General features: G+C 40.5%; 1 protein-coding gene across 1 annotated transcript; it reads right to left on the bottom strand.

Moving 5' to 3' along the window:
- Nucleotides 1–2,740: 2,740 nt before the first annotated feature.
- On the bottom strand, nt 2,741–10,892 carry LOC124131601 (methyltransferase N6AMT1-like). The gene is made up of 7 exons (XM_046494970.2): nt 10,819–10,892; nt 10,105–10,242; nt 9,479–9,565; nt 6,827–6,917; nt 5,956–6,039; nt 4,680–4,821; nt 2,741–3,059 (listed from the first exon to the last, which is right to left on the bottom strand). Exons 2-7 carry the CDS (start codon nt 10,239–10,241, stop codon nt 2,941–2,943), a joined length of 660 nt encoding a protein of 219 aa, XP_046350926.2. The 5' UTR covers nt 10,242; nt 10,819–10,892; the 3' UTR covers nt 2,741–2,940.
- Between the last annotated feature and the right edge of the window lie 1,599 nt (nt 10,893–12,491).

Below are 12,491 nucleotides of genomic sequence, written 5' to 3'. Positions count from 1 at the left end.
TTTTACCAATTTACCCCGCCTTAAACCAATGTTACCCCGACTTTAACCAATGTTACCTCGCCTTTACCCAATAATACCCCACCTTTAACCAATGTTACCCCGCCTTTAACCAATAATACCCCGCCTTAAACCAATGTTATCCCACCTTTTACCAATGTTACTCCGCCTTAAACCAATGTTACCCCGACTTTAACCAATGTTACCCCGACTTTAACCAATGTTACCCTGCCTTGAACAACTGTTACCCCGACTTTAACCAATGTTACCCTGCCTTGAACAACTGTTACCCCCTCTTCAAGCACTGAAACCCCGCTTTTAACAACTGTTTCCCCAAATACAACCAGTTACACCACCTTTAACCACTGTTACCCCAACCACAACCACTGTTACCCTGCCTTTAACCGATGTTACCCTGCCTTTAACCAATGTTACCCGCCTTTAACCAATGTTACCCCGCCTTTAACCAATGTTACCCCACCTTAAAGCACTGTTACCCCACCTTAAAGCAATGTAACCCCGCTTTTAACAACTGTTTCCCCAAATACAACCACCGTTACACCACCTTTAACCAATGTTACCCCGACTTAAACCAATGTTACCCCACCTTTAACCAATGTTACCCCACCTTTAACCAATGTTACCCCAACTTTAACCAATGTTACCCCTCCTTAAAGCAATGTAACCCCGCTTTTAACAACTGTTTCCCAAAATACAACCACCGTTACACCACCTTTAACCACTGTTACCCCGACTTTAACCAATGTTACCCTGCCTTTAACCGATGTTACCCTGCCTTTAACCAATGTTACCCGCCTTTAACCAATGTTACCCCAACTACAACCACTACTCCCCCAACTACAACTATTGTTCCTCGCCTTAAACCAATGTTACCCTGCCTTTAACAACTGTTACCCAACCACTACTACAACCACTTTCCCCACCTTTAACCACTATTTCCTCACCTCCAACCAGTGTTACCATATCCACTGTTACCCCACTTTTAACAACTGTTACCCCAACTACAACCACTACTACACCAACTACAACTACTTCTTCCCCACCTTTAACCACTCTTTCCCCGCCTCTAACCAGTGTTACCATATCCACTGTTACCCTACTTTTAACTGTTACCCCAACTACAACCACTACTACACCAACTACAACTACTCTTTCCCCACCTTTATAAACCTATTCATTGGGATCGCTATTAAGTAAGAGACTTATTTCTATAGGCATTAAGACCTATTGTGAGGTTTTACTTTCCAGTCGGGTTAAATCTCCTTAACAGGGACGTTGTAATGTCCCTGGGATTTTATATAATATCCCAGGGATTTTATATAATGTCCCGGGTATTTTTATTAATATAACTTCCGTTCAGATTGTAACATGTAATGAAATGTAAAATCAAATGACAAATGTTTTCTTTATATTCCCGAGGATCGAACTCGCAACCTTCATATCTGCAGCCCAGTGAGTGTACCACAAGGCTACAGAGGTGTTGATAAGACTCACTGGTTTTTAGAATGTCCTTTTCAAGATCCGTATGCCAGCAACAGATATTTTACGCCCGTTTCCTAAGGTTCATGGAAAGTATGTTCGAAACATAAAAATGTTGATAAATGTTTCTTTTTTTCTGTTTATAAGCATGGAAAAACACTTTCCCTCGGTTTTTCCCTCTCCCCAGGGCATGCTCTGTCTACCAAAACCGAGGGAAAGTGTTTTCTCCAATACTTAACCACTCTTTCCCCGCCTCTAACCAGTGTTACCACATCCACTGTTACCCTACTTTTAACTGTAACCCCAACTACAACCACTACTACACCAACTACAACTACTCCTTCCCCACCTTTAACCACTCTTTCCTCACCTCCAACCAGTGTTACCATATCCACTGTTACCCCACTTTTAACAACTGTTACCCCAACTACAACCACTACTACACCAACTACAACTACTCCTTCCCCACCTTTAACCACTCTTTCCCCGCCTCTAACCAGTGTTACCATATCCACTGTTACCCTACTTTTAACTGTTACCCCAACTACAACCACTACTACACCAACTACAACTACTCTTTCCCCACCTTTATAAACCTATTCATTGGGATCGCTATTAAGTAAGAGACTTATTTCTATAGGCATTAAGACCTATTGTGAGGTTTAACATCTCTGAGAATGGAAAACAACAATGCATGAACATGTAAATAAGACATAGTAAGTGAGTGAGTTTGGTTTTACGTCGCTATTAGGAATATTCCAGCAATATCACGGCGGGGGACACCCGAAATGGGCTTCACACAATGTACCCATGTCGGGAATCGAACCCGGGTCTTCGGCGTGACGAGCAAACGCTTTAACCACTAGGCTAAGTACCTCTTATGCCCCCGCCCCTACTCACCTTACCCCCAAATACATGTCACATTCTACCATGCTAAATCCCCAAGCCCTTTTTTTTCTAGAATAGATAGTTTCTTATTTTGTACTTGTATCTTTATTGTGTCCCAACTAAATAACAATCATATATTCTAGTGTTAAGTCTCTGTAGATTGCAAAAAGAATGAAAATAAAATTAAATCGGAATTTCATAAAATTCATAAAAAGAGTTATTTGAATGACTAAAGAATCATAAACTAATCAGAATAAAGTTAATATGATGTATATCTTATTCTTTAAAAAGGTTGTAAGGTAATTGTTTGTATTTCTGAGCATTTGTTTCATATCCAAATAAAACAGCGATAATATTAACTGCAGCTTTGCTGCTCATTTTATTTGTATTCTTCTTTGTCCTCAAAGTGCAGGGATTCTCATATATATGTCTTCAGCAGAAGGTCAATCCTGCGGGAACCATGAAGTGGCATCTCCAATGCAGGAGGCTGTAGGCACATCCTCTATCCCAGGTCCTGAACACACTGATTGTTTGCTTCAACATGGGGAACCTGTGTTATGTGACTGAAGGAAGCCATGTGAATTTCAGCACCGAGAGGAACTCAGGGCCAGACTGACGACTTTTCACGACAACCATCTGGAAGCCATTTTTCTTCATGATATCCTCAATTTCATCTGAAAAATATGTCAGTCATTATTCCTGTAGTTCAAGTATACAGATAGTTTCATAATGTTTTTACATTGCCTAGAATGAGATACACAAACTATCAATGACAGACTTGTGAGTGTCAGTTGTGTTGTTCAAATGTGACCGGTATTAAGTTTGAAAAAACAAAAAAGCTTTTCTCATGAAAAGACAATTGGGTTGCCATTCCAGTAAATTCCAGTACTTTGGGGGTTGAGTCCCATCCCGGATTTGAACCCACACTCTCAGAGCAGGCACCTAATTACCAGCAGACAAAGTCAGCAACACAACCCACTCAGCCAACTGGGCTTCCACAGAAATGGACGTTTGACAACTACACAAGGTACATGATCTAGATTACATACCAGTGGTCTTACACTCAGCCAATGAGGCTTCCACAGAAATGGACGTTTGACAACTACATAAGGTACATGATCTAGATTACCTACCAGTGCCCTCGAAACCCAGATGGGACTCCACCCATAAACATACAAGAATTTGTCTTTACTTAGAAAGTGTAATCCAAAATACACTGTTTAACATATGTCACATTGACCACTTTCTTAACAACATTGTCTTTTCATGATTGCCATTTGTTGAGCGGTCAGTCCCTAGTCCTGCACCATGACCATGGAATATATTTATTTTATGAAAATAACAAATCTAGATGTGTATACAAAAGCAATTCTAGCCAGCTCTAGCAAGCTCTATTCCACATCAGCATCAGAAAAATTATTTGTTTAATTTTAGAGGCAAGAAGAGTATTGTGTAATACAAGATTCCATAGAGTAAATGTTAGTCTAGATCAGTCCCAAGAGTGAGTAGCTGTTTGCAGTCATAAACATCACACAATGATTCTCAATGAAACATATCGATGTCTTCATCCTACACCAACATCCTCCTGGAAGGAATCACATCCTGACCTTGACCTTTGTCCTCACAGCAAAGCAGTTCTGTGTTTATGTGGCTTTAAACAATATCTCAGACATCTGAGAAACAATTGGTGCATGATGTTTACCACTCCCGAGCACTGTGTGTTGCTCACTTACAAACAACTGGACCACCCCCGTGGTCTAGCGGTAGAGCGTCCACCCAGAGAGCGGAAGGTCCGGGTTCGATCCCCGACCGTGTCATACCAAAAGACGTTAAAAGATGGTACTTATTATAACCCTTTCTGGCGCTTGGCATTAAGGGGCTAAAACAAGGACTGGTTCGGCACAGAGTCAGTATACTGTGTCTGAGTGGGGTATTCATGTTAAACTGCAGCATGGTATCTCAGTGAGCTAGCACTATAAATCGGCATTAGTCCAGACTAGTACAAGCAGCCACACTCACACACAAAGAAACACACACACACACACTCACACACAAAGAAACACACACACACACACACACACACACACACACACACACACACACAAAACCCCATTCCACCTCACCTACAAACGAGTGAGTGAGTTTTCTTTTTAACCACAAGGCTACCCCACCGCCCCACTTACAAACAATCCTCATGATGTTGAATATAAGATTAAAGGTGTATGCCCACTAGAACAGCGATAAGCATGAATCAGATGTAGAGTGTGTCTGTATATGTACAAGCCTGTCATCACCTTGATCATTTTCCTTGATAATGACGAGGTAGAAGACGCCCTCTGGTGACAAAATTGATGGAATCAAGGGAAATAACCTGTCCACAACCTCGCGGCCTCTGATACCTCCTGCCCATGATGCCTCAATGCCTTTACTGCCCACCTGTGAACACAGAACAGGCACAATAAACACCAACCTCATAAAAATCAGATCTTGTAGTCAAATATACAATAATCTTCTCCTTTTTGTGCATGTCAGTAAGTTTTTCAAGGTTGAATTTCTCACAAACTCTAAAGTAATAAATCTGACTGACCACAATATTGTTGATATCGCCAACCCAGCATTGAGACTGGTTTGTAACTCACATTCTGATTGGTCCATTAGACTGAGCAATGTCCCAATCTAATTGGCCAATGAAAATCAAGGGCGGGTAATTTGAGATCATGAGAGCCATGGGAATGTATCCATGTGTTATAGTCCTGGAGCACGTCAGCCTTTTAGGGCCATTTGGCTTTTTTCAACTTAGTATCTTAAATTTTAAGCATAGCATCTTGAAATTTTAACTTAATAACTTGAAATGTCAAGAAAATGAATGGTTTCTGCAGATTTATTTGGCAGATATTTGTTTTATTTTAATGTAACTTATTCTACACAATATAATAAGAAGGAATTCATCAACCATGTACCCGAATACCCTGTGTTAACCTTTTGAGTGTGCAATATTACAAAACACATTCTGATTGTCACTTTCACAATCTGGTAAGCAACACTCTGATTGGTCAGGTGAAAGGTCGTTCTGACATTACCCCGTAATGGGATGTCCTCAGATCTTTGTCAAGAAGTCTGAATGAGATTGAGTGATGAGCAACACCCTATGCTTCACAAGACAAACCTACATATGGAGAGTTGGTAATAACACTCTACTCCTTGACATGACGTGACTACATATATGACTGGGGGTGACTACATACATAAGAGTTGGCAGCAGCTACCTACTTCTTGACTGGCGGTGACTACATACATAAGAGTAGACAGCAGCTCCCTACCTCTTGACTGGGGGTGACTACATACATAAGAGTTGACAGCAGCTCCCTACCTCTTGACTGGGGGTGACCACATACATAAGAGTTGACAGCAGCTCCCTACCTCTTGACTGGGGGTGACTACATGCATAAGAGTTGACAGCAGCTCCCTACCTCTTGACTGGGGGTGACTACATACATAAGAGTTGACAGCAGCTCCCTACCTCTTGACTGGGGGTGACTACATACATAAGAGTTGACAACAGCTCCCTACCTCTTGACTGGGGGTGACTACATATGGTGGGTTGAAAAGCAACACATCAACGCAGCCAGCAAGGCGGGATGCAAGGGAGTTCACCTGAAAGAATAATTGACCACCTTTTTAGCATGTTCAGTCAAATATTTTATTGTGACTATTTTCATTATTGATCAAGAGTATGGCAATGGCACTTCTTTTTTATTGTGTTCTGTGTATCTTGGCATACCATTTCAATGACAAATATAATCACTGACTTGGAATTTGTGGTCAGTGGTCTTAAATCCCATCTGAGTGCATGTTTATTTTACTGCTGCAGTCTGCAATATTCCAGTTATAATACCACAGTTGCCTGTAAATAATGAAGACCAAAACCCCATCAGAATAGTGTTGGATCATCTCCTTAGTTCTGTTAAACGTATAAATAACCTTCCCAGTGTTATTGTAAGTTAGCACCAACTCTTCCTCGTATCAAGCATGCAACAATTAGAATCATAAACACGCTAAAGATATATTTTTTTGACATAGTATAAAAACATTATTTCGCAAACATGTGAATTTCCGAACTTGTGTTACATAATAAACACACATTGCCATTTAGAAAGTGGTCAAATGTCACAAATGTTAAATTTGGGATAAAACTTTCCAGGTAAAGTACAGATTCTAGTACTGTTTTTGGTTGAGTGCCATCCAGGATTCGAACCCACACTGTGGGTTTAGGTGATTAGGTGCCTCACTCTGGCAGGGTGGGTTAGAATCCCGGATGGGACTCAACCTAAAACAGTACTAGAATCTGTACTTTACCCAGAAAGTGTTATCCCAAATGTAACGTGTTCCGTAAGTTCCAAAATTTGTGGTTCCCTGAACTTCAATAACCACCACAACATACCAGATCTGTAACAACAGGCTCCACCATGACAGAGTTCCTATACGCTGTGTCCCTCGTGATGCAGGCTGCCCTCACATTGATGTCGGTGCTCCTACAACATCATGACACCATCGTCTTTGTTACTGGTCTAAGGGAGGTAATCCATGTTGTATGTTACTGAACACATATTGAGGTAAGAGAAAATTACATTATGTCTATTGTGGGATACAGGCTGATCCCGGATATAGACCAACAGAAAAACTTGAACCTTGAAATCACTATCTAAATTATATACCTTGAAGTAAGGCCTATAACCAATATATATATTAATGAGATTTCATTACTGGGCAGTGTCTTGCCTTGATGGATAAAATAGGTGTGCCCAGGACAGGTTTGCAACATTTCATGGTTAAAAGATCTACATGCATTCGTGTATTGCGAGCATTGCTTGGATTCATCATCAGCCTGTGCAATACATGGATCCAATGTACTATATATATTTATCATCCAAAACTGGCTCCCACAGAAGATATCAAGCGATATCTACACTGTAGATATCGCTGCAAAGACATTGCATCACAATGCTTTGCAGACCATTGTGACGTCACTGGTTACATGACGTCACAATCAAATGACATCCCTAATGGCTCTGCTATTGAAGCTGTTTTACACTGTTTTACTTTTTACACTGAAGACACTGCTAATTACTATCTACAAATTGAAAAAGTTGGAAGAATAATGTTGGATGATAAATAAAATCTCACCCTTGAGTCTTTTGATATCAAATATATCAACACTCGTTGATAAAAGAGGCAAAAATCCTCGGCCTTGGAATTTTTCCACTTTTATCAACTCGTGTCATGATGAGTAGAAAAAGAGTAGAAAAAGTAGAAAACGTTGTTTGACAATGTAATTGTTGGTGTTTAAATACCTGTTGTTACATGGGTATCTGCACTGTAAACTGAACAGCCCTTCATTCGCACGTGAAATAATTATACACAGAAAGTATCATACTTGTGACCAAAGTCTTCTTTTACCAAAGAATACATTATACGAGTCATTGAGTGACTAGGCTACCCGACCACCCCATATGAGTCATAGAGCAGCATAGGTATACCTATGGACATGTTGTACACTGCCCAGTTTTTTTGTTATATCAGTGCATTCACGGGTCTTAAATCAACGCTTGATGCCTGTGTACAGTAAGGTTTACAGGGCAGACAGGTTAGTTCATCACTGCTACTTACTATGGCCTAGCGGCTAATACATTCAGAGACCAAAAATACCCATGCACATTGTTAAAGGGCAAGTTCACAAGGAAATGAACCTATTTTTCTTGTACTTTTTGCACATTAAAAGTGTTAACGTAGTAGTGTCATAGACAAAAATATAAAAATATCACAATTAATTAACATATTTTTTGCATTAAAACGATTTATATTTTTCACATTTACCAAGTGTTCTATTTCCAGAACAAAAACACCATGGCTTATGCCCCTTGCAATATGACGTCATTGGTGCCAATTGATAAACATTATGACGTCATCATGCTTTGTTAGAGCCGCTTCACGTGGTGTAGGTACAGGTGTGTGATTCTAGAGTCTCAGATGCCAGCCAGTCTAGTGTTATGCTGAGTCACCACTGCGCCGGAATGTGTCGTAGGCCATGTTGTTTTACCGCAAACTGGTAGTTGATATCTTTTGCGTTGAGAATAGACAGGGACCCAGTTGAATTGGCACCAATTACGTCATAATCTAAGGGGGATAACTCTGGCCTGTTTAGCTCGAAAAACGAAGGCCTCATAACGGCATAGCATTTTCACACTATTTTGAGCTTCCTACTTTCACTGTGAAAAAAATCACTTTATATTTTCAAACACAGATACTAACTAATTCTAAAATTGCGTTTTGTTTAGAAAAAGAAAGAAAGTGATTTTTGCGTGTACACTTTCCCTTTAAGACATCGACCTTGTGGGGATTCTGTGGTAGAACTGGTCCCAAGCAACCTATACTGATTGTAAGAGGCGACTTAATGGATCAGGTGTCAGGTTGATTGTGTGTTAACATACTCTGATGGCATGGATTGTTCATCAGTATGTCATCAATCACCAGCTTATCAGGTGGAATATTGCGAGTGTCATATTAAACAACAAAGAAACAAAAATAAGTCTCCACTAACACCTGTTTTCTTAATGCTTGAGCATGTTGAGGTTATTCCTGTTTCTTGGGATTCAAACCCATGGCTTACAGAGCTAGGCACAGCTGACAGGTGCAGTGACAGTGTCTTTGATCACATTGACCTCTGGGCCCTTTATGAGTGAGTGAGTATGGTTTTACGCTGCTTTTAGCAATATTCCAGCAATATCACGGCGGGGGACACCAGAAATGGGCTTCACGCATTGTGCCCATATCGGGAATCTAACCTGGGTCTTCGGCGTGATGAGCGAACGCTTTAACCACTAGGCTACCCGACCGCCCCTAAGACATAGTAAGGGAAGAAGTGGGGTCACCAAACACTTATCACAACTATATGGGGAGGGTATGAAAATATGACCATTCTATTTTTTTCAAATAAACAAGTTACAAATTTGAACATTATCTCATGACTGGTAATTTATTGTAGGCTGGGGGGGGGCGGAATTTATGAAGTAAATGAAAGCTGCTGAAGACTCACATGTACACACTGGAGGAGCCCAGCATCCTGGCCAGGAAGGTGATGCACACTCCAGATCCTGATCCAATCTCCAGGCACACTGTTGGCCTGAAATCATCAGTAACTTGAAGTATATTCTTAGGTAAATGAAAAGTTTCAAAATAAACATTTCTAAAATCAATCGTTAATATCAATCCAATGTGGTAAAATGAGTTTAGATAACATCATTTATTCGTGGAATCATATATTGAATATCGTATACACTGTACATTTGGCTTCATCCAATTATCTGTATGCTACATGTTATCTATTACCTGTTGTTGTCAATGTTAATCTGTTCCTTATCACAACATGTCATGCATATATACCTCTCATCACTTGTTTGTTGTCACTCCAGCTTGATAACAGTGTAAGAATCTACATAAAAACATCGCTATATGCAAAAAGCCAGATGTTGTGTTTCATAAAGTAGTACATTGTACAAGTGATGTGTTTACACTCTGTCACAGACAGAGGTGGCTTGCTAACACGGGGCTTTTTTCGACCTGTATGACCGTCGATAGTAGATCAGCATAGCAATGTGCCACAATGGATATAAACAAGGCAAATGAATATTTCTGCTCAGCTAGGTGATCAGGTTGGTGTACCTCAGCTTAGCAAGGAAATCATGTTCTTGCTCCAAGGCATCCAGGAAGAGGAAGGAGTCTTCGGCAGGCTCGTAAACATGGTTGTAGTCTGAGCTACCTAAGTGGCCCATGTCTGGGGTGGAAAACATGTCTGACATGCTGGGGACAGAAAGATGAAATTAATTTTTCTTAATGAAGGATAAAATCTTGCAAAATATTATGATTTTCAATTTGATGAATATATTTGTGATTTAGAATATCTATAGATGTTTCAATATGAATAATACTTAATTTATTACGCAAAACCTACTTCAGTGGAAATCATACAGATTGTCTCGGATATCAATTAATGCTCATAACAATTGTTGTCAACTACTGTACAGTAATAAAGATAAAAGTGTTATGGCCAATGTTGCAGTATGGCCGCAGTATTAGGCATCCTATTAAACCTTCTGGTTGATCTGAACAAACAATGTATCACTTGTTACTTGCAATCGAACAAGATCATTACTTTCACATATCCACTACATTCAGACGATCGTAGTAAATATATTTGTCACATGAGGGCAATGATCGACTCGTGCTACCAGTGATTATCGATCAATAGGCTCCAAATAGGCCTAGTATATTAATCAGCAGTATGACTCCACGAGATCAAACTAAAGAATACAGCTCAAAATATAACTCTTATCAGTACATAAAGTGTCATCTCCATTGTCTCAATTTACCACTTACGTTGATTAAGACATTTGTAATTCAGTCAGAGCTCACATGTCGTTGTTTACCCACGAGCGTGATTTAGAGTTATTCGCCCTTTGCAAAGCCCTTAAACTGGTACCAGATATATGTTGCGAAAAGCACATTCCCAGTCTCATTCGTCAACACTCGCATCTTTCCGTGAGCTATGATAAATGGATGGATGGAACGAGTTGGTCTTCAATGGCAAAGGCTCAAACTATTTCACTCATTAGAGTGTGGAGTTAATTGACTCAGGTGTTAATTGGTCGCAGCCGACTTAATTGGCAGTCTACGCATCTGGTCCGTATCTTGCCAAAGTGTTGTTTTAGCTACTCTCCTATTACTGTAATCAGAGACCAGAAGGCAAAGCGCACTTAGCCCGGTTAATTTTGCCTTCACTCCCACCTCGGCACTCAAACCAGTTAAAAGTAAATGAAGCGCTAGTAAAATCTCGTACATTAAATGATTCATGGACCCCGGCTCGCTTGAAAGTCTCATTACAACGAGTACAGGTGTATTGTGGTCAAACTCTGTCCTCAAAACACTTCAGTTTGTTTGATGGAGATTTTGTTTGGCCACGGATGGCTGATTTTGAAATAAGGCTACACCTCGGTCATAGCCTATTTACGGACATTCTACATCAGTGTTCTTTTACACTGGAACCAGTGACGAAAATCCGGAGAATATGATTAAAACGGCTTGAATGATTTTTCAGTGTTTATTAGAATCTTTAGTTGTAACTTTAAGTGTGTTTTTACACCAGCGAATCGTGTAAGAACTCATATCCGGAAAACAATATCGAAACTATCCAATCAGTGAATGATGTAAACCTCAGTCAGCAGTAATCCAGCTACGGATCTGAAAGAGTTCCCAACAACCAACATTTGTCGTATTTACCACCTAGTAATAGAAGAAGTACTATTATTAAGAAACGGGTGGTTACGATATCTTACTGGCAGTGTGTCAACGCAACGAAAGTTGCTCATGCTATCAACCTATGGTTTGCTTGGCCCAGACTTATTATTAACAGCCGCGGTGTTGCTGGGGTAAACACATCGTGTGAATCCTTGCAGAACACATGACTTGCTGCTCAAGAGACAAACTACTTCGAATACAAAAAAAAGTAAACAATTGAGAAATAATTGCTCTTTGCCTGTACTTTTATAGATTACATCTAAAACATCATAATATCCTGATGACAGAAAACAGTTATAAATACTTGCAAGGAATGTAAAACGGTACAAAGTACATGGGCACATATATAATCTGAAAGCTTCCGATAAACATCGCCCCTTGATGGAGTGGTGAGGTGGACTTGGTTAGGGGAATCACAGGAGACACCACGTGGTGAGGGGAACGTACAGGAGACACCACGTGATGAGGTAACATACAGGAGACACCACGTGGTGAGGTAACGTACAGGAGACACCACGTGGTGAGGTAACATACAGGAGACACCACGTGATGAGGTAACGTACAGGAGGCACCACGTGGTGAGGTAGCGTACATGAGACACCGTGTGGTGAGGTAACGTACAGGAGACACCACGTGATGAGGGGAACATACAGGAGACACCACGTGGATAGGGGAACGTACAGGAGACACCACGTGATGAGGTAACGTACAGGAGACACCACGTGGTGAGAGGAACGTACAGGAGACACCACATG

The sequence above is a fragment of the Haliotis rufescens genome, unplaced genomic scaffold (assembly GCF_023055435.1).
Source record: "Haliotis rufescens isolate VD_foot unplaced genomic scaffold, xgHalRufe1.0.p SCAF_104, whole genome shotgun sequence".
NCBI classification, from domain to species: Eukaryota; Metazoa; Mollusca; class Gastropoda; order Lepetellida; family Haliotidae; genus Haliotis; species Haliotis rufescens.
The sequence above is the reverse complement of the archived record's forward strand: the minus strand, read 5'-3'. Positions and strand labels throughout refer to the sequence as shown.

Excerpts from the sequence above, each read along its gene's own strand:
- LOC124131601 (XM_046494970.2), bottom strand. The coding sequence starts at position 10,241 with ATGTCAGACATGTTTTCCACCCCAGACATGGGCCACTTAGGTAGCTCA. Across the intron at positions 6,040-6,826 it reads AGCCTGTTGTTACAGATCTG|GTGAACTCCCTTGCATCCCG; the intron begins GTATGTTGTGGT and ends TTATTCTTTCAG. Across the intron at positions 4,822-5,955 it reads TAGTCACCCCCAGTCAAGAG|GTGGGCAGTAAAGGCATTGA; the intron begins GTAGGGAGCTGT and ends CTGTGTTCACAG.